Raw genomic sequence first — 23,236 nt, 5'->3', positions numbered from 1 at the left:
AGACAAGCAGTAAAAATGAATCTCTAGAAACATCACCACAACGACATTCTTATATAAATACGCTTGTCCCATTCAATGCAGATTGTGATCGATTTTGTGCACAACGAAATCGGTTCCTGATGTTTCCGTCGATGGAGAAGAAAAAATGCCTCTGTTCGTAGATGGAGTTGTGAATAGTGTCATAGGTGTCGTGTGTTCTGTTGTAACTAAAAGCACAAACCGATGAAGTAAATACTGGTAGTACTTACCTGAAATAAAGATGTATCTGTTCCAGGATCCCTCAGGCCAGGAACGTAGACACACAAAACATAGGATGAATACAGATTCAATATTAGACGTCCGTCTTGTAATAAGGCTGCAGTATGACTGTCCATTCTCTGCATTGTTTTCCGGTCAATCGATTAGCCTCCGCCTACTGTTCCGGTTACATACCAGTAAATTTTACCACACTCCCCCCCATTTTATCCAACGGGGAAGACACATAGAGTCCTTTTTCAGTCATCAACTTGGTAACTTGTTACTTCATCAAAAGTTTGGCCTACACTAAAGTTCCGGGCCCTGGTGATACTTTATTTTGTATTCAATTCTGCAATGCTCCATTAATTGTCCACTAGAACAGAATAGATTAGTAAATTGGGCCCAGCATATAGTTTTTCTTTAAACTTATATTTAACAACGGAGTTTTTCCAAACTTCCACTTCAATTCATTGTCTATACACTTTAGTTGTGTTTCCTTTCTATTAAAATTATTGTCCTAGACATTAAAATATTAAAACTCCGCATTGAAAATTCGATAATTGGCCAAACAAATGACATATACATTATGCTATTTCTAGCCCAAACAGTTGAGTAGAATTCCTCAAGGTCAGCTGGCAAACGTCCCTGACCTCGCTGTCCCGATATGACGCAATAATGTTGGCGACGTCCCCTAAAAAGGATGGAGTGCACATCCGAGCCCCAGCTGGTCGAAAGTATGGCGAGTCAGTTTCTATCAACAGCCTGTTCGCCGGGACCCTCCGGACTGCCTGTTTCTGCGCCTCCGTGAAAAGCCGGGCTTGTCCTGAGTAACTTAAGAAACAATAAGGGAACGCCTTACACCAGCTAACCACAACCTCTTGCGCGCCGGTGAAACAATGCAGCACCACTTTCTGCGTCCGAGCAACATTGGGCTTTAACAATTCAAGACATTCCAGATACAGCACTCCGGACCGCCGATCCTCCCCATCCCGGATATGAAGGATGATTGGTTGACAAGGGGATGACAACTCTAGTATCCTTATCATAACTTCCTCCTGTAGCTCCCAAGTATCTGATGGCTCGGTTCGGTTCAACCCAACCTCTCCCACTGCCACTACTCTCTCGTTCCTCAGGAGCTGCTTTAAATGACGTAAGAGCTCAGGATTTAATCGTGCCGCTTTCCGGTGAGGTAATCCCACCGCAATACCAAACCCAGCCTGAGCCGGGAAAGATGTAGGGTAGGTCTCGGGGTCACAATAGATCAAGACACCTCCTACCACATCCACTTTAACTTGGGGTCTTATCCCTACATCTGCATCCAGTACTGTCCGGATATCAGAGTAATACGGCATACCCATTTTCACTAGAGACCGGTCCAGGTGAAAATGGGAATCGAAGGCCGAAATCCTGGTCGTTACTGGTCGCACTTACGCCTGGGATGTTTTCCCCCTAGCCAATGAGAGGTTTGCCTGTCCAGATACTAGCAGATACTCCCTGACAGACATGTTCCATACATTAGAAACAACATGAGCCGTTCCACTTCCTGCAGGTTCAATCACCGCCACAACCGGGGTTGTCGGGGTACTTTGATGCTCCACGTCCAGGATTTGAACATGTAACCCAGCCACAGCCGGGACGGTACTAGAGGTACCCTGATTGTCCAGGTTGAAGAAGTAAACTTGTCGATCCCTTGGAATGTGTTTCAGCAGACCGACAAGGACACGCCAATGGGCAAGAAGAGCCTGCGAGTTCAGACGTTGAATGTCGAAGTCCACTTCCGGCCATCCTGATTGACGGGCGAACTCTGACAACCACTGTCTATCCACTTCAGATAGAGATACCTCCGCGTTGATTCCTAAGTCATGATTCTGGGCAAAGTCTAACAGGATACCAAGCCGATCGTCTTCGACGAGCTGTAGAGCGAGCAATCTAAGCCCTCGCAACCGAGCTACCTGCCAAGCCGGATCCGCCAAATTACCTAGCTGAAATCGCTCAGGAAGATGCCTCTGGTAGACATGTCGGCTTAAATGGCGAGAATCTGACGTACATCCCATCAACGGACAACGGAACGCACGTTTCTTTAGCGTGGTCTGTTCCATGCGACTTCCTAGTCTGGTCCACACCGATGGTTTCTAGTACTTTCCTTGCCGGAATACACTCCCTCGCAACATAGGAACTATTGGTGAACACCTGTGTTGAGATTACCCATGGTGCCAGGTTCCCAGCCTCGACCGGGACCCTAGTTACCCCAGTATTAGAGACTCCAACCAAGGTCGGGGTCCCCTCCACCGGAGCACGTCCTTCTGTATCAGAGTCGCTTGAAACAGAAATTACTTCTGTCATGATCAGCGGGGTGTCTTCACACTGCCCGACTTCATCAACGACGGAGAACTGTCCCACTTCGTCCAACGCATTGAAGACAGAAGTAGTTGACGGGTCATCTTCTTCCTGCGCTATAACCGAAAGGACTTCGGTTTCCATGGGCAGCACTTCGTCGTCCCCAGAAGCCTTCTCTATCTTGATCTCTCCCAGCGAAACAGTTGCCGGGACTTTTGATGCCGTAGTGGGTAAGGCTGGAAACCCGGACTGTAGACTCGAGAAGGTACTCAGCCGTCCAGCTGTCTGCAACACCTTACCACCTCTTGGACGCGCATTCAGTGACAATCCTAGATACTTTTTCTTGGCCGCAGGTTTGCCGAATGCTTTCGAAACAAATTCCTTCGAGCAAATGACATCCGCTCTGTAGCGTAGATCAGCAACAAAACGGTACTTCAGCTGCTTCACTGCAATGTCATATTGCCCTTTCAGTAGCTCATGACGCTTGTCTTGCTCCAACCTTGAAGAGTGGACTTGGCCCAGGGCATGCAAACACCAGCTATCTTGCCCTGCCATACTGGATTCGGCCTTCTGCGTTAGCCTGTTCTATCTCCTGTACCACCCGGGCAGTCTTCTCCATATACTCCCTCCACCCTCTTTTAGGACTATCAGTTGCCGAGCCGGAGTCAGACATGCTAAAACAAATAACCACTTTTTCAAATATTTCAGCCCAAAGTGTGAGTTACATTTTTAAACAATTTGGACACTTCATCCTCACACCTTCCTCATCTCTCACATCGACACATCTCCCATGAAACCAAATATCTCACCAATCGCACTTGGTCATAAAACTGTCATCTGGCTATCTACACACATACAATAAAAGGTTTCATCACTGTCAACACCTAATTGTCCAGTCAGTCGGTTAATTTCTTAACTTGCCCATTTTGGGGATTAATTTTGACCACATTCTTATGCATTATGATGTACAGATAAGGAGATATTAGCCGTGTCACCATTCCCGGTCCGTCCCATTTAACCGATAGTATGTGTTATTTTGCTTTCTAGTGCGCGATATCCAGCATATAGACCGGATCACCCACAGATAGTTTGTGTTATTTCGCTTTCTAGTGTGAAGTATCCAGCATATAGACCGGATCTCTCACAGAAAGTTTGTGTTTTTTCGCTTTCTAGTGTGAAGTATCCAGCATAGACCGGATCATCCACCTTGTTTATAACCACCTCCGTATTGACTATACCCGGATCCCATACTTCCCGTGCCTTCTCATGCCCTTTATCCAAAACTGTTTCCAATGGGGAGCACATCATCTATGTCCTCCAAATCATGACCAAGTTTATACTTTTTACGATCATCCTCGATGTTTTTCCTGCACAAAGCATCAGGTTTGCCGTTCCTTGCTCCTGCCTTATGATTAAACATCTTGGTACTGAACATCATGCTACTTTGCTCCAGCTCTTGCTCAACTCTGGGAGTGTTCAGTGTGATGATGAGTTTGTCCATCTGCACTTGTCCCCATTCCGGAGCCTTCTGTAACTCAGTGGCCTGACTGGCTGACTCACTGACCCTCGCTTGGTCTTCACAAGCAGCCTTTTTCTGAGCCTTGTATCCACTGACTACCTCCTGATGGTCTGCTGCATGTTCTTCAGCCTTCTCCAGCAAACTGGTCTGATGCTGGGTCAGGATCTCAGCTTCGTATTTCTCATGGTACGCAGCCAACTGGGCAAGCCTAGCATCTGACATGTGACCAGCTTCACCTACCGGTCTCTCGTATTCCTCCTTCTGTCTATCAGCCTCAACCTGCATCTGATGGATCAACATATCCAACTCACTTCTCTTCAGAATTGTGTGGTTGTGTTGTTCATTCATCTTTCTGAAAATTTCCTCACTTTGTGCCAGTCTCGTTTGCAGTTGGTTAACTTCTCGTTCCATATTCTGGAAGTCATTGCCCTGCTTCTGCAGGTTCTCCTTCTCCACTTTCATTTTGTTCTCCTTCAGTCTCGACTTCCTCTTAGCAATCGCCTCCGACTTCTCTGCTTTCAAACGCTTGAAGATTGCACGAGCTTTCGCCAACTGATTTGCACGGGCTTTCTCCAACTGATTAGTTGAAACTTTCTCCTACTTTTCAATGCGTTCCTTCAGTTGAGTGTTCTCCTGACCGAGTGACTGTGCCTCTGACCTTAATCTTAAGATTTCTCGCTATTTTCTCTCCTTCTCTTCATGAACTTGCTGCTTAGCCTCTGCGATGGCTATTTGCCTGTCTGTCTCCAACCGTTCAATGCATTTCTTCAGCTGCATGTTTTCGTGACCAAGTGATTGTGCCTGTGACCTTTCCTTGAAGGGTTTACTAAAGAGGTATGGGGGCTACATCACCCTATTGGACGCTACCTACAGGACAACAAAGATCACATTGCCGCTATTTGTTCTGGCCGTAAAGACCAACGTGGACCTTCAGGTCGTTGGTTGTTTTATTACAGAAGATGAAACGACCAAATCCATAAGCGAAGCTCTTCGCATCCTTAAGGATAATAATTCTGAATGGGTGCCTACCTTCATAATGACCGACTTCGACGAAAAAGAAATTTCAGCACTGGAATATCTATATCCAGGCAAGGGAACATGCTCATGTTTGTAAATGTTTTTCTTCGTATAAAAACGCCTCATACCCTTCTTCTTTCTAAAACATGTTATATTACATAATATGTTGTGTTTAAATGTTATATATCTAGGTGTCGGTTTATCTTAAATAAAAATGCGTATTACTAATGCCAATTTTAAAATATATATAAGTAAATTTATTTTAGGATTGTTCATACTATAATCCGAATGTATTTTAAAGATATAGCTCAAAAGGTCCGAAACAAATGTGACGTGCATGAATGCTTTTAATTACGATACACTTGGGTATACAATTTGTGTACGGCACCGTTTATTACCGAAATGACGTGTTCAATTTTCGCTAATGATACCCGCAAATTAGTACGTATACTTATATAGCTCAAAACATAAAGAAAGAGCAATGAGATATACATGTATAATTTGTTTCAGACTTATTAACAAAGCCATGGATTGACATCACCATGTTGATTCAATGTTAAGTAATTTTGAAACTTTAACTTAATGCATTCAGAACATTTTATTTCTTTTGCACAACAGATGCAAAAGTGCTGATCTGCGACTTCCACCGGGAGCAAGCGTGGAGTCGGTGGCTAAAGAAAAGAGAAAACCAAGTCTCGGATACAGACAGTGTTTTGAAACACCTGCATTCTTTAGCCCCAGCAACATCTGAAATCAAGTCTGAAATGGCATTGGGGAAATTGCAAGAATCAGCATTTTGGGGAAATGTCAGATTTTCTTCTTACATGTCTAGGATTTGGTTGCCAGTGAAAGAGGTGATTGCTTGCAGTAGTAAAATAGAATTTGATGCAAATCAACATCATTTGCTCTTTTCAAACTACAAGCTACCGACACTGAGTTATGAGATGTTCCTTAAAGTAGTTTTAGTTAAGTTTGAACCTATTTATTTTAGCTCGATTGCATCGAAAGCCGTAGGCTTATATAAACGCTTTCGAGTCCGTTTCCTGGGCAAATAACCAGTACTTGGTGTCTTTGAGGGACGTAGTTTTAGAACGTACACTTTTGTTAAGGGAGCAAGTGGTTAAATAAAAATAATATTTAATTTAGGTGCTCATCCATCAAGCATTTTTATAGCGATTTTTTGTAAAGATTAGCGAAACACAAGTTCGTTCCTCTTATTTTCGCTTTTCAGCATATAAATGTTTATGCATGTATATTTAAAACTTGACTATTATGCAGCGATGGGCTAGGTGCTACCGCGCTGAGCTCAACATCAATGTTCACACCAACAACGGATTAGAGAGGTTACACCAGTCCTTCAAGCGCTCTTACCTCAAGGGAAAGACTCAGACCACACTGTCCCGGACTGTTAATTCCCTCATAGAACAGTTCTTTCCGGATAAGTATCGCAGGTGATGGAAGACTCCTGTACAAAACTTTTCTATTTTATATAATATGCCATTACATAAAATCGTTTCAAAAGCAAAGGTATTCACAAATAAATTGCTGTGTTGGCATGCTTATATAACTGAATTAATAAAACCTCCCATGATCACCAAGTACGGATATGTTTTAATCAAGTAAAATGAAGTGCGAAAGGACTCATTTGGGCTCTTTTCATTTTACAGTTACGTTGCAGAGAATCAGGCTATGATTGGCACCTTCAGTCGTATTAACCCGGACATTCCAGATTTTCTGCACAAACGGCCTACACATGTCATTAAGACGTGTTTTGAGATGATGGAGATGTCCAAGGAAATACCAGAGTTTGTTTCTATTATAATGATAAACACTACTATGTATCAATCGATGTGTATGCATCAACTGCATAATCAGTAAGGTCAACGCGCTAAAATACGGAAGCAGAATATAACGACGCAATTAACTAATATGTCCATATCTCATTTACCTAATATGATCCCTTTAAAACAACTTTGGTACACAATGTATACTAAAGTGCGCTGGGAAATGAAATGATACAATTAGTCGGAATAAATAACAAAGCATTTTCAAATATAACAGCGCAAAAATGCTATTGAAATTGTATGATTAATAGTATCATACTTCTTTACAGTATATAGCATCTGATTAAATGTTCGATATGATGTGTTTTAGGACTGATATCGTGAGGAATGATGAGGGCTACTTCTCTGTAGGAAAACACAGTGTCTTCCTCGGTGACACGAAACAGTTTGCAAAGTGTTCATGTTTTGCCTGGGGGAAAAATATGTTGCCATGCAAACATATGTTTTCTATATTGAGATCCGGCGATTCGTACAACTGGGATGCTTTAGGCTCAAGCGTCCGAGAATCACCCTTTTTGAATGTCGATTACGCAAATGCAGGTATGTTTAAGGTTATGTTAAATAACAAATTATGTTTCACCAATATGTAAGCCTTGATCCAGTTTTGCTGTTCACAGAAGCTAACAATTTAAAATTGTAAAAAATCACACAATTTTCTTTGCACAAGCATGCATATGTCTATTTCAATGTTTGTCTTTGAATTGAAACAAATACCATTTGAAAGATATTATATAACAGCGTCGGTATCGCAAAACGAAAATTGTATTTTGTAATTTTTTTCATACTTGGAACTTGTCAGCCAATGACTTTTATTTGACAAATTTAATCACCTGACTGATTAATATACAATATACATGTAATGTCCTATAACTCGAAAATGAGTTTGTAAAAGGAAACTACAATTTTTAATTCCCCTGGTATTGTATCATCTGATATAATGTAATCATCTAATATCATCTGAACTACTTTTCCTTTTTCGACTACATGTATCAATTTTAAACTGACATATCTTTCCCTCTGTATATTTTCCACGTGTCATTTGCGATTAAAACGACCAAAACGTAAAACTATCAACCGAATTATTTCCACCATTTTAACGCGGATGCTTTAATCACCATTTTAATGTAACATTTTAACGGTTGGTATCATGTTTGACATTAATTTATATTTCAGTTGACACGGCATGTTATACGAACAAAACTGATAAGCCGGCATTAGTATCCTTGTATGGGACGAATGATGCAAGCTCTTCAGAAGCCCCCTCACAGACTGCTGTACACCAGAAAGGTATACTAGCTAACTATCGGTCTGTCCGTCGGTCTTATTTGCATTAACAACTATAATATTTTATAGTTATTATTTACAAATTAAAAATTATTGCGCATTGTTGATTCACACTTTTTCAAAGTTAAATTTGCTCGATAACAGTGACGGAAAATAACGCTTTAACCAAGTTACACCTGGAAATGAAAAACACTTTTAAAATAATAAAATATACACCCTAGATTGAACGCTGTATATATCGTTGGTTTGATATATATCCTGTTTTATTTGGTAAATAAACAAAACCGCTCTAGTCTCTTTGAACTTCTGCATAATAAGTGGATGCAGATAATATTTAATATATTGCAGAAGTATCGACAAATGCCCTCTAAAAGTCACTGCGGGAAAAATTGGACGTTCTTAAAGAACAGAGCTACATTATTCAAGAACGTAACGTCCTAGAAGATGTCATCAATGACTTTGATAAAGTCATAAGTGCTATTCCAAAATCAAGCACCTTGACCGACAGACCAGTGCTTAAAAGGACTTTAAGTCTGAAATTGCGTCGCAAACCCACAAAGAATAGGAAGATATATAAAGGTATGTTGTACGCTTGATATTTCTCTTTGTGGATTGTGTTTAACGGTCGATTGATATTTAGTGAAGGCAAATGGAAAAATAAATTGTGATTTTTTTTTATATCGTTTATATTTGAGCATCAAGTATTGTTAGGAATAATGTAATGATTTCTATCCTCAGAGGGGCCCATGCGCGAGGTACCCATATCCAAAGGTGATACCATTATACCACTTGATTCTGTCGTCAATATGTATGGTTGGTTTGTCTTCTCATTATAAGAGTACAAGCTAAAATTTGCGTACAAAAAGACATTCAATCGATTTACGCGCAGTGTTTTGCTTTCATAACACAATGTCTATATATGCAACTGTTATAACATCGTATAATAACAAATTAAATAATATAATATCTTTATTTTCAAAGACATGCGAGTTCACGATGCTCCAATCGACACCGAAGGGCGATCATTTACGCAACCAAAGTGCAGTGTTAATGCAGAAGGTATATTTTTTAACCAAAATGCAAAAGCACACTCTTTTATAATATCATCGTAGTGCTATCGGCTGCGATATTTAAAAACAAGCACGTGTGCTTCATTATTTCTAAATACGGGAACAATTCGCTCGCAGAGACGTAATATTTATACATGTATATGTTAGTTCATTTTATTTTATTTAGTTAAAATCTTAATTTAATGCTATTTAATTAAAATATATGAAAAATATTATCGTAACATATGATGATAACTTGTTTTCGATTCAACTGTGCTGAAATCTACACTAAGAAACTAGTTCATATGTGTTGTACATAATTACAGTTGAAGCCATCCAATTGTTGTGGAATTTGCCAGGGGATTGTGACGTGCCCGTCGCGAAGGTGTGCGGAACACTTGTGACCGACACCGACATCCGGTCACTCGATGAAGCTGGCTGGCTTACAGACAATGTAAGATATAAACTTTGATTACCCACCAATATTTTATCATTAAGTCAGTTTTTTTCTGCTACAATTACGGTCGGATATATGCGATCTTATTGAGCTCGTTTTTTAAACCATGTCTAGTTGATCTCAGAACCAATATAATTGACTCGATGAAAAGTTTAATGAGTCCATATATTTGCGAATGTTAACAAATAACAATAATACACTTATATAATATTGATTTTATATTTATATCTTTCTTAATAATTCAAATTTATCTATGACGCATCTGTCTGGTCGACTATCAATGATAACGAAAAAAACTAACAGTAGAATACAGTTTAGTACATGTGACTATTGAAGTATTTGACAACGTCAATATTATAATATAAATCATGTTTTTCGTTTAAGGTCATTGACTCATACCTTAAGCTCCTCGTTTGTGAACTGGCCGCTCTAGGCGTAAAAGTCCTGCACTTGGTGAGCTCCACAATGCACACCATCCTACGAGGTGCCCAGACTATTTTGTATAGTATTTACTTTGTAGAGCAGTGAGTGAAGGGACTTTATAAACATTGTAATGAAAGTTAAGTATGTGTATTAACAAAATACGGAATTGAATTATATCGTAGATAGTATAGAATTCATATGCAAGTGCTTTGTTTTAAATGACAGTACCAGTATATTGGGATATAATTGAGTGTTTACCATGCAGTTTACGGTGCCTTAAAATAAAACTTCAAGAGAATTTTGGTAATCCGCCTTTATGATATTGTATTTATGCTAAAAAATAAAAAAATGTAATGACGAGCAGCCGTACTTTTATTGAAAGTTTCCCCGTTATTTGCAACGAGTTCAATGACTTAAGTCGATTATATACGTAGACAGTTTATGTTACGGTGCTGTTCAATTTCAGTTGGAAGGCTATAAATTTGTTGTTGGTGCACACACTCGATGTTCACATTAGACGCTTGTGGTAATCAAAGTACTGGCAGTACTGGTGTGACGATGCTTTTGAAGAGGATGGATATAAAACATCAATTTAAGTTTATCTATATCACCACAATTGTGTATGTTGATACGAACATTTGGGTACGATAAAAAATTTGGGAACGAAAATTTTGGGTACGAAAAAAATTTGGTTCGAAAAAAATTTGCGTACGAAACATTTTTGGTACGAAAAAAAGTTTAGGGGTACGGGGAAGTAGTACCCGTGGGTAACTTGACCCATTGAGCGAAACTGGGAGGCGGGTCACATTCTTGTTCATTAAGGATGGCAATACATTCATGATGATTCTCGAAAGTAGGTATGAGCACATAGCCGGACCATGTGAGCTCAATCATATGAGCACTTGACTATCCGAGTTCGCCCACGAACATATGGATAAGTTAACTAATAGCGAAATGACCTTATACATGTATATGCTGAAATCTAACAATCGAACGAAATATCAAACATGGTATGTACACTTAGGTGGTTGTGTAATTTCTGTTAGAATATCGTATTCAATATGTAAATTTTAAATGATTGTGCCCGCACTTGAGTTTGTTGCCTTGTTTGCGTCTATACGCGCCTAGGCTGCACCCAGTGTGTGTATTTGTGTTTTTCCAAGATAATGAGTTACCTCCGCGCTGAGGCTGCATAATGTTGGGACCCGGAGTGTGTCCAGCACTACTACCTCATACGATTAGATTGACGACAGTTGGGACGAATTTTGAATGATAGCTGCAATTTCCAGCTATTTGTTTTGTACTGAAATACTTTTTAATTTTTTATATGGTCAAATGCTGCGGGGGGGGGGAGATTTTCCGGAATAAACAACTGTCAGGAATGGTGACCACAAAACATACAAAATATAACATTGCGCCGGGAGCGGGAATCGAACCGGTGTCGTAAAGGTGAAAAAGCGAACGTCCTTACCACCGCGCTAGCGGGACGGACAATTACTCAAACATAATGTTGTTTTATCTATATATATCATAGCAGTGCAGCGTTTACAATTTGCAGGTTCGAAATCGTTCGCATTCTTTAGTTTTGTGATCACGTAAAAAGTTAATTTTACATGTTTTTATTCGCAATTTATTTACTAAATCGAGAACAAATATCAAACAAAATAGAGAAAATAAATAGTTATTTCATTGGTCCATAAAAATAAAATGGATGTAAAATTTTTATTTGAAATTAACGTTTTAATTCACTTATTGAATCTGTTTCCCCAGGATATGTTGTTCTATTAATATTTACCTTTATCAACACGAACGACAACTCTGCTAGGAGAATGTTATCAATGAAAATCAACGAGCAATCTCCTACGCAGTGGCGAATGCCAAGGGAAGTAACTGAAAAATCGAGTTATCTCAATCGGACTGGCTCGGTCTTTTACATAGGGCGCGATTGTGAAGATTTTTTTTACTGATTATCAAACCTTGGACGCTGCTGTTCCAGCATCGTCCAAAAGTGTTGTTTTTGTACTATTGCTCACGTTTTTTTATCCCTAAAATTTGGCGTGTTGACCTAGTTTTTTGACGCACGTTACTCAGATTTTGATGAGCCTTTACATCGTGTAGTTGAACATTCTGACAAAATTTAATCTACATTGGACTAAAAATGTGGCCTCTTGAGTGGCAACGCGCTAAAAGTTCGACGCTCGACGACGGACGACGGACCTAAGTTGATAAAAATAGCTCACATCAAGAACTTGCTCAGTCCATCCAATCAAAATATTTGTTCTGTTAGTGGTAGATAATCGCTTAATCCACTCGTTATCGTAGAAAATAAACATTTTCAATCGTAACTGCGCCACTCGTAAAATATTAATTGTTATGTTCACTCGTGAACTTAAAGTGATACTATACAACAAGCAACACATATCCTTTGCATATTTATTTATTTACTAGTATTTGTATTGATGTCTCTGGGTAATTATTTATCAACCCATTAAGGAATTTCCTCCACCACTAAAATCTGGACTTCCATTTACTGTTCTTATGAATGTTAATCGATGTATGAAATATTAAACATCAAATTTCGAGTTTTTAGGTTTGTAAAAGAAAAACGATATTGTTTGTAATATAAATAACGAGATATTATATTCGAATCACGTTTTTTTAAGGTTCTCGATCTGGAGAAAAAAATAACTTACTTCTACAATCCGGTTGCGGAGGCAGAACCGTCGGAGCTCGATTCTACCAGGCAGGCTATGTGGTGCGTATTTACTTTTACAAATTCAAGTCTAACAATATAGTGAACACTTGTTATTCAATAGAAAAGCGTGGCATATAACACATCCATGCACACCCGCACACACTCACACACGACCACACACAACGCAAACATAGACACATGTACATACACACACGCGGACGCACGCACGCACACACACACACTTGTTTTGGCAAGTTTATTTCTTAGAAAATTCTTGTAAGAAATGAGATGGTAAAGACACGAAGATAGAAGGCGTGATTGGTATGTTGAAGTAAATCCGATGTACTCTTAAAAGTCGTTTTAACTTGCTTTACGGAACTACGTGCTAGTAAAATATGAGCGCTATCTTTATTGTGTACATTTTTCTGTTGAGTCCTTATTCATAATTTAGGCATTTAAATTTCAGTGCCTTTATCGCCAAGTGCAGTCACGCATCGGATGCAGAAGTGAAACACCAGTGGCATGCGGGGACAATGGAGCACTCATCTCAGGTCGATTCATTCAACTGCGGAGTGTATTGCTTAATGGTAGTATAGATTTATATATATATATATATATATATATATATATATATATATATATATATATTTGGCATGCATTTGTATCTCATGGAGCTGCACATTTCGAGTGGTGGAAGGTCAATGTCAATGTCATCCTTCAAGATTAAAGGTCAAATATATGGGTCAAAATCGCTCAGAAGGGGACATAGTGTTTCACAAACACATCTTGTGTCTTAACATGCTACAATAAGTTATTGTGAAATAATATTTTAATAATTTTACTTGAAACGTTTACTCTGATTGTTAAAAGAAAAAATACCGGATTTTCTGTTTGCCTATTATTAACTAGATGTTTAACGTAAGATGTTGACTAAATAAATGTTTACTATTTTGACAATTAATATAATTCAACACTTTTTTACAAACTTCTTTTGCGAGACCATGGATGAGCATACACGGAGCCATTATCACTATTGTTACCCACCCCCTTTTCAGTTTGCGGAATCCCATCTTAAGGGTCACTTTTCTGAAATGGAAAACATCACACGCCATGATTTGACTGACAAGAGATTTCTGTAGCGAGGAAGTTACTCTCATTCAAACGTAAGTCTCGGTTTCTTTTCGATTTCAATAATGTATAGTTTTATCAAATTTATTATGCGGCTGTAATCTCTTGATTTTGTATGTTTATTTCAGACTTCCTTATTGATTCATGTCCGAAGTGTGGATATGCAGTCGATGAAGCAGAACAAAAGGTTAGAATTATACATCCAAGATGTTTGTTTAATTATAAAAATATCTTGTATCTTAATAACTATGGTATGTGATAAAATGTAGATATGGGTTGTTTTAACGGCATAATTTATTGATTCAAAAGCGATATTTTTGCAAGAGGTATGATTTAAAAAAAGTTTAATGTCGCTTTCCAGTTGCAGTGTGATACTTTTGAAGGAGTTTCCATTTTAAAACCTTGTGCATAGCAGATGATCTGGCCATCCTAAACGGCGGGGAGCAGTTTTCCTGCATGCTGTGCAGGATTGGATTTTGGGTACGTTTACAGCTAGATACACATTTGAACATCATAATTAACACTAAACAAATATTTGAAATGAAAAATATTCATTAGTATTTAAACCATTTACAGCTACCATCCGGTTTTGAAACTTAAGAAAATCAACATTAATACCTCCAGTACTGTATTTCTACCGTCGTAATGCTTGTTTTGTTTTATTTTAGACTATTACAAGGAAAGACAGGGGAGATATTCCAAACGCATACAAATGGGTTGATAAAGTGAAGGTAATTGTAATACTAAGCACAATGTAGTTTTCAAGGTTGATTTTGTTATCAAGTAATTATATTTTACAGTGAACATTTTTACCTTTCTTCAATCACGGTTTCATTTTATAATTGAAACACGCCTTTTTTGCTAAACGTATGTTTATCTATAAAAGCGTACTTCCAAAATCGGTAATATCAGCACGGTCTTGTGCCCAATAAATATGACCATGTAAATTAACAACGCACATCTTTTTCTCGTGAATTTGTGGAATCGCTTAAATAAAAAATAATACTCTTACACAGACCCTTGAGGACCTGAAGCAGGTTGTTGACACAGACGTAGTGATAACAGAGAACGCTACAGGTTTGTCACTTATTCAAATTGAATTGCAAGTTGACAGCACAAAACGATGTGTGTTGTTGAAATTACGTTGTAGGCATGGAAATCCTTAGACTGAGTGAAATTTTGATATATGATATCAGCATGCGTTAATTCAAAGCAGATTTAACTAACGCCATCGCACTTTAAAATAAATAATTGACGTTACCACGTAAAGTAATCTCGCTATTAGATACACTATTAAATGAATTCCCGCACTCGTATCTCTGTTATAAATCTACATGTCATTTTTCTTATTACAAACCACTCGTGATAAATCCGACAAAACAACTTGTTTTTCGTGTCGTCGTTAAATGTTTTACAGGTACATGTAATACATATGTTTACAGTCATCAGCACAATACGCTTACCTATTCTAAAAGAGTGTATTGGGCTAAGTGTTATATAAGTGATAGATACAGCTGTATATTTTCACTTGTTCAGTTGTTAAAGAAGTCAGAAGAATTCAGAACTATACGCCATATCGTATAATATATTAATTATTGTTTAGCATCACTGCCTTGTACAATCGTGGAAGAGGAAGTTGTTCAAAACAAAAGGTTAAAACGAAAGGTTTGTTATTCACAATTTTAGATAGTATGTGTTTTTTTTTCGATTGCATTAATGCTATTATAGGAGTCTGTGTATTTTATTCATTTGAGTTTCGAAAAAAATGCTTATGTGATAACGCTACCCATTCACATAATATTGTTTTAAACAATTATTAAATAAATTCATAAATGGTATATATATTTTCTTAAAATGTCACGTGTACATGTTTCCTTTCTTTCATCACATAATTATGTTATATTCGCTTTTTTCGTACGCTATAACAAACAATTAAATTGCGACATCCCATCTGTATTTATATTGTTTAGTAATTGTAGAGCTTGTTTGCTTAACAGTTTGTAAAAGTATGTGTCTTTAAATGCTTGTATATGCATGATTATGTATAATAGTACAAACAGTGTCCTGCCATATTGCCTTTATTACCTCCAAATGGTAATGATATGGTATTTTATTTCTTCTTTCAGAACCAACGTTCTTCGTTTATTTACACAGACCTCAAACGGAAAAAAAGAAGGCGCGCAAAGGATGTATTGTGTTTGCAATAAGCCAGACGACGGAAGGTAAACTTTAAGTTGTTGTTTTATGTTTAACCATGTGCCTTAACAGATTCATTCAGTCCTAATAGTAATATTTAATACTTTATATTTCAATCCGATTGTATTTAACTCAAGCACGTTATAAGTAAATTCACTACGCTCGTATCATATTTTTGACTATTTGATTTGAGTTCAGCGCAAATAAAATCGTGAATCCTGCACTGGTTTGATGTACTACGATTTTGATGCATTTAATGTATACGTAATTTAAAATTATTACTTAATTACAATATCCATTACGTGACAACATCTGGGTGCAGGTATGATTGACTAGTACGTATGGTACAGTGTGGAATCCCCAAGATCTGGGTATTTGGTTTAAACAATTTATTTCATTTTTAGGCTTTATTGGCAGTGCAGTGACTGTCAAGGATGGTTCCATCCTAGCTGTGTCGGGGAGGATGTAAACCATGAGCCGAAAATCTATCAATGCCATGCATGTAAAACACAGGTACAGAGAATATAATAAGAATTATAAATAATTACATTTTTATATACATGTAAACCTATCTTCAATCAATTTGATTTTAAATCGTTTCTAACATACACTTGCGTGACTTTTAATCAAATATAACCGCAACGGATTGAAAGTTGGTAGAACGCTGTACTACAATTTTGAGGATTCTATTTTCGCTCACAACCTTGCCACGCTACTTGTGTGGGTTTTCTTCATGAATTATTTCTACGGCAATTATCTCCGCACCTGTGTGGAACATCAGCTGACCACCACTGAAATACTGTTGAAAACTCCGAAACCTCATTAAAGAAATACATTTAATCAATCAATCTGAGCTTTGTAATTGTATATACCTAAATGCGTTTCTGGAATGTTAAAAAGGCATGGATTTGGTAACAACAATCATATTCATTATAAAGCTTATAATGAAATACATAATATGGTCATAGTTTTATACGCCGATTATTTGTTTGTTCATGCCACATTTTAAGCTTTCAAATAATCGCCCAACAATCACTGAGTCAATTTACATTTATTTTGTTAATTGTTAATGCTGAAATTTTTACAAAACTCTTTGACAGAGCACTCATATTGCTGAAACAAGACAAAAAGGAGACAAAGAAAAGAAATATAAAATCCCTGATATTTTCCAGGTAAGACGACTAAGAATTGTATACTTAAAACGATCAAATATTCATACTAGATTGACTGCATATTCAACAGAATCAAAAGTTCACATGACATGGGCGTATGAATAGATGATTAACAATATAATGAGCATATATCCCAATTTCTCAAAATGCTTAAAAAGTGTTATTATTTAAATCGGATGGTATATTTGTAAACTTAAAAAAAACAAAACGTATGTACAAATCGTATACACCATATCGTTTTCGTATTTCATTGTATTGCATGAAAAAAATCTGGGTCTTTACCACTTCTTGTCATTCATCAAGGGGCATATTTAAATGAAATTTTAATATTCATCCTATGATATGTAATAAGCTATTTAAATATATTATGAAAAATATTAATATAAAACATTACTTATAGTTTGATGATGAAGAGGACGTTGCAGCAGAAGAAGCGTTCTTCATAAGTGCGCAAACTGCGTGTTCTTATGTAAGTGCCTAGATTATTATTCCGTTAAAGAAAATTCCTTCGAAAAAGTGAACACATTGCGAAACCATGTTACTTCATCATTGTTTTGTATTATGCTAGTCCGCAAAAACAACTTGCCATGACTGATGGGCCGGTAGAGACTGCTTGTCGCAATGAACAGGAGTATTCCTTTATCAAAGTTCAATGCTGACATGAAGAAGTAGTATGTCTAATATCGTGATGTATTCGTAGCTGTTGTATTTAGTTTACGCCTATTTATTTAAAGCTTGATTGCATAGAAAGCCTGGGCTTATTTTAAACGCTCTCGAGTCCGTTTCCTGGTACTATAACCAGTACTTGCCTACTTGGTGTGTTCATAACCGATATTCATGTATATAAAACAGGTTCCTATCGGTTTGTTTCCTATTTATGGTGTCAGCACTGTCTGTGACGGCTCAATTTTGATGTGCCATTATAACAGACTAAGACTATTTCGTCCCTTACACACCTGTAAAATGGGCCACAGTCAATGATCATTCAGACGATAAATGTATATAATGTGTTTTCTTTAAAGATGGAAGCTGCACTTGAAAGGACCCGACAAATCGTGTCTAGTCGTTCTGATAGGTAAACATTATTCTTCTCAAACACCCCAAGGCAATCATTTTGAATGATTGAACGCAACAACATTACAAAATGCTTATGTTTGTGAGCTAAAATAAAAGTTGTGCTGGTTTATGCTGTTGTAATCAATCATAATGAAAAATTAAAGCTATGAATATGTGTTCTATTAATTATATTTGAAATAAGCACCTCTTACCACGCCCATATGATATTGGTGCGATGCACTCTTATGGTGCGATCTGTTGGCTCGCCATTACAGTATATAAAATAATTATTTTTAACACTTGTATACTATAAATTGTTCAAAATATGCAAAACATTTTATAAAAGCGATGTAAGGTTTGCATGGTAGAAAATTATATTGTTTTCATAATTCGTAGAGAAAATAATCCATGGCTCCAGAGCAGCACCAAGTCCCTCTCTGGTGGGGTAGCACAAGCCAAAGGATACGGGTGAGCAGTTTTTAGTTGCGTGGTAAGACTTAAATGTTGTTCTTTATTTCTTAATGGTTCCTACCAAATGCCTATCAAATCTTATTGACAAATATATTGTTTTTTCCCCATTATTTTGTTAATGTTAAGTATTTTAAACAAAGCACAAATACATCGATGCATACCAACTGAATGATGTATTGTCCATGCAGTTTGAATGATTATCTTTATTATCCTGATAATTTACGTTGAGCAGCCTTTAAAGTGGTTGCTTAGATACGCACCAGAAAACACATTCAGAAATATAGTTTCAAAAAAGACTTATCCTATCTTTATATAAACGTTCTTATTTTTTACAGGCAATAGAATGTGTCCGCTTCTATACCAAAGAAACATTTCTGGAGAAAATTGAAAGGTTATTTTTTCATATTTATTGCTGAATTCTTATCGCATTCATGAGTTGAATAAATACACTCACATTCTGAGAATAGTGGAACCTTTGATTCATGGGGCACAGTTGTTTAATTATACGAATTTGTCGATACTCGAGGACAGCATATAACACACACTTTTTTAAATAAAATATTGTTTAACCATTAATCTTCTTAAATTCAAAGAATAGTTGATAAAATGCCGTTCAACTCAACTCACATGCTGAAGTTTGATATCAACTGTTCTTTTTAACACAACATTAAGCTTAATTGTTATTTGGTGAATGCTCATGCGCAACCCCGTACGTTTTCATGTGTTGTATGCAATTGTATTTATTTTGATACTTAGTGAGCCATACATGTCCACACTTCGGAAAGTATGTGGTCTTCAAGACCAGCTGCTGGTAACAATGCTCAGTAAAGATAAACAGTAAGTTGTGTTCTCAAGTATCTCGTGTGTATATCAAAAAAACATATCATGATGCATTTTGTAGTTTCCCATGTGTTTTCGTAAATGACCTTTTCGTTGTGTTGATATTTTTTAATTCAATTTATAATGTTAAAACAAGTTATTAGTGATTAATTGATTAATATTTGTTTAAGTTTGAATGCAGAAAAGATTGCCTTTTTCAAAGAAAATGTAATCTTTAATTTTACCAATAATTTCGACGTTCCTTATTAGCTTTGTCAATTCCGGCCTAGAGTGTGCTTTGGCAGATCGATTCCTTAAATATTAAGAACATTTTATTTTACATCACTAGTCTGGTGGAAGTCTACGTGGAAGATGTCTTGCTACGCGAGGCTTTGGCAGCCATATTCCATATACTGTCATATTATAGTGAAATTACACTTCTTAAGAAAATTTGGTGATACAAGAGGGTGAATATATTAATCGAAATTCTATATTATTTATAAATTTGCATCAATACAAAAGTATGATTGTGTACTAAGCGCTAAAAGACAGAAGTAGAAAGATGTGTAGAAACACATTCTTAGCTATAAGCATTATGTAAATAATTGTAACAGATTAATCATGCTTCCATGGTCTTGTATATTACATTATAGAATATAAATACATTATTCACCAGTTTACCTTTATTAAAATGATGAAACTAGTTGAGTAGCCCAGAATTTGCTTTAATTACATTTCTATTATATGTCACAGTACATTTTATTAAATGCTTTGATTTTGTGTTAAAGGTGCAGCCAAAAAGGATACATTGAACAAGAAATACCAACACCTTGTCGGGAGTGATGTGATCGAACTTTTTGCATATTGTTATTTGTTTTTCATATCGAGATGTGACAGTCAGGATTATCATAGACCTTAAAAAGTGCTTGTAAATAAAAAAATTGGCTTGAAAAGTGCGTAGAAAGTGCTTAAATTTGACAAGAAAATGCTTGAAAATGAAATAATCACAATTAAAAGTGCTTAAACCATATTTAATCTTTTAAAATATTCTTTCCAAGTTTTCCGCTTATTTCATCCGATGATATTGATCGCTCCTCCTAAATGAGGAGATACCCATTGTTTGTTTACAGTCTTTCTGGTTCGGGTTTTGACTGGAATTATGCAGCTGATGCTTCACAATTAAATAAGCACAACTATGCTTAACAACATGTTTTTATTGTTATGTATGTATAAAAATATATTCGTAAGAATTGCAATAAAAAGTACTTCAAGACATTTTAAAGTTGCAAATAGGAAAATTGCTGGAATTTCACTTTTTTGACATTGAAAAGTGCTTGAAAAATGCTTGAATTTAAATTAATGGTGCTCTGTACTTCCTTAAAAGATAGTCTCTGAACCACATTCCAGTCAGTTTATGTGAATTATTTGATTTCTTTGCTTCTTGTTGGTATTTTTGTAAAAAGTATAGCATACAAACCATTATGAATGAATGGTAATAGTGTATCCTTACTGCCTTTTAAATTAGTGTGTTTCTTTTTTCAAAACCGTTGTTCTTCTATGCTATTATTTTGTTGCATTGAATATACACACATATATGCTTAGTGTATTTTTGATTTTGGTTACTATAATTGTATAGTGACACGAGAAATTACTAAAATTATAAATTTATGTATTTTAAATTAGTTTCTTTACCACATTCCAATCATTTTATGTGAATTAATTGATTTTTTGTTTCTAGTTGGTATTTTTGTAAAAAGTATACCATACAAACCATTATGAATGAATGGTAATAGTGTATCCTTACTGCCTTTTAAATTAGTGTTTTTCTTCTTTCAAAACCGTTGTTCTTCTATGCTATTATTTTGTTGCATTGAATATACACACACATATGCTTAGTCTATTATTGATTTGATTACTATAATTGTATAGTGACACGAGAAATTACTGAATTTATAATTCTATGTATTAAAGATGATGAACTTATGAAAAAGTCTTCAAACACTGTCTGTTCTGTTCAATCTGTTTACGAATCCACTTAATTAGTTCTTGACTATTAGTTTTGTCATTCGATATTCAGGTTTTTCTTAAAAACACAACCTCATTACTGTTGAGATATACCTAATGATATCCGGAGTCCGCTGAAGCTCGAAGCGGGAGAATGAGCGACGGGGATAGGGTGGGCTCCTGGTTTCATGATCTGTATGGACATCCTTTGATGAACAGTTTGTTTCAATTTTACTTTTTTGGTCGAATGTTTAGCATTGAGCATTGACGAATTCTTATAGCGGGTTGCTGTCATATCTGTCGTCTGTATGAAGTTGAACTCCGACTGACCCCGATTTTTTAATACGTTTCTTTACAGGATCGAACGACGCCCTTAGAACTTGCTCACACTGGTGGCTGAAGTGAAATTTAAACATGATATTGTAAGCACTTTGTTTTCATTTCTGCTTGATTAGCGCGAGTACAATATCGAACTTATTAAACCCTAATTTAATCATATAGCTCCATTACTTTCAATGGTACATTACTTCTATATAAAAACAGTACTAATAGGGAGGCGGAAAACTACAACGGGCGAGGCATGGTCAGGGGTGATGACCCCAAAAAAGGGTTAGGGTAAGGGTTGGGATTAGGGGTCGGGTTAGGGTTAGGGTTGGGTTTAGGCTATCCCAAACCCTAACCCGACCCCTAACACTAACCCTAACCCTAACCCTCTGACCCCCCCTTGCGCAATACCATACCATGCCTCGCCCGTTGTAGTTTTCCGCCTCCCGTATTAGTACATGTAATTATTGGTCACTGCTAAGTATGGGTCCTTATTTATAAAACCATAATGTAACAGTAAACGCAAGATGTGATCGTTGTCTTGACGCAGATTTATAGAGGTTCACACAACGCTATTAAATACGTAAAAAGCCATGCGAATATTGTATGGACGCATAGACATAGAATGTCATTAGTTATTAAATACAATTACTAGCGAAAAAGCCATCTCAATATATTGATTTGATGGCATGCACATTGACAGGATTCCTTTGGCTCTGTAATGCAAGTAAGACCGCATATATGCGCATGTGAATGTTAACTGGGTGCAGATTAACAGATACTCATCATGATTAAACCTTAATGTAACAGTATATGCAGGATGTGAACAACGTTTTCTGGAAGCAGTTTGATAGGGCTGGCTGATTAGTACCCAAACGTTATAAAACTCGGAAAATAACACACGAAGACTGCAGATAAATAGAAGTTCATTAGTCATTCGATGCAGTTAATAGCGTATAAGCACACTCAATTATTTGACGCAGATTGATACACTCAATTATTTGACGCAGATTGATAGGGTTCCATTAGCACTGTACATATAGAGAATATTATGTGGGTTTTGGATAAAGATCAAGTTTATCATGCGAGGCTTAGAACCGATGTAGCGCGAGGCTTGCCAAGCGCTAACATGGTTCGTGCCGAACATGATAAACTTGATCTTTATCCAAAACTCACATACTATTCGATTTATCCTATTATTTCC

General features: G+C 36.8%; 2 protein-coding genes across 2 annotated transcripts; one reads left to right on the top strand and one right to left on the bottom strand.

The window, feature by feature from the left end:
- Positions 1 to 3,847: 3,847 nt before the first annotated feature.
- On the bottom strand, positions 3,848 to 5,128 carry LOC127831419 (uncharacterized). The gene is made up of 2 exons (XM_052356404.1): positions 5,123 to 5,128; positions 3,848 to 4,669 (listed from the first exon to the last, which is right to left on the bottom strand). Exons 1-2 carry the CDS (start codon positions 5,126 to 5,128, stop codon positions 3,848 to 3,850), a joined length of 828 nt encoding a protein of 275 aa, XP_052212364.1.
- Positions 5,129 to 5,597: 469 nt separating this feature from the next.
- On the top strand, positions 5,598 to 19,273 carry LOC127881126 (uncharacterized). Its single transcript, XM_052428821.1, has 5 exons — positions 5,598 to 5,964; positions 6,389 to 6,561; positions 6,778 to 6,915; positions 7,265 to 7,494; positions 19,221 to 19,273. The coding sequence occupies exons 1-5, from the start codon at positions 5,875 to 5,877 to the stop codon at positions 19,271 to 19,273; spliced, it is 684 nt and encodes a 227-aa protein (XP_052284781.1). The 5' UTR covers positions 5,598 to 5,874.
- The last annotated feature ends 3,963 nt before the right edge of the window (positions 19,274 to 23,236 follow it).

This window comes from Dreissena polymorpha, chromosome 5 (assembly GCF_020536995.1).
Source record: "Dreissena polymorpha isolate Duluth1 chromosome 5, UMN_Dpol_1.0, whole genome shotgun sequence".
Classification (NCBI taxonomy): Eukaryota; Metazoa; Mollusca; class Bivalvia; order Myida; family Dreissenidae; genus Dreissena; species Dreissena polymorpha.
This window is presented reverse-complemented; position numbering and strand designations above follow the sequence as displayed.

What these genes read in the sequence shown, in the direction of transcription:
- LOC127881126 (XM_052428821.1), top strand. Translation starts at nt 5,875, where the DNA reads ATGGCATTGGGGAAATTGCAAGAATCAGCATTTTGGGGAAATGTCAGA. An exon ending in TTTCCGGATAAGTATCGCAG is followed by an intron (nt 6,562 to 6,777) that starts GTGATGGAAGAC and finishes TTCATTTTACAG; the next exon opens with TTACGTTGCAGAGAATCAGG. An exon ending in TGTCGATTACGCAAATGCAG is followed by an intron (nt 7,495 to 19,220) that starts GTATGTTTAAGG and finishes TATTTTTTACAG; the next exon opens with GCAATAGAATGTGTCCGCTT.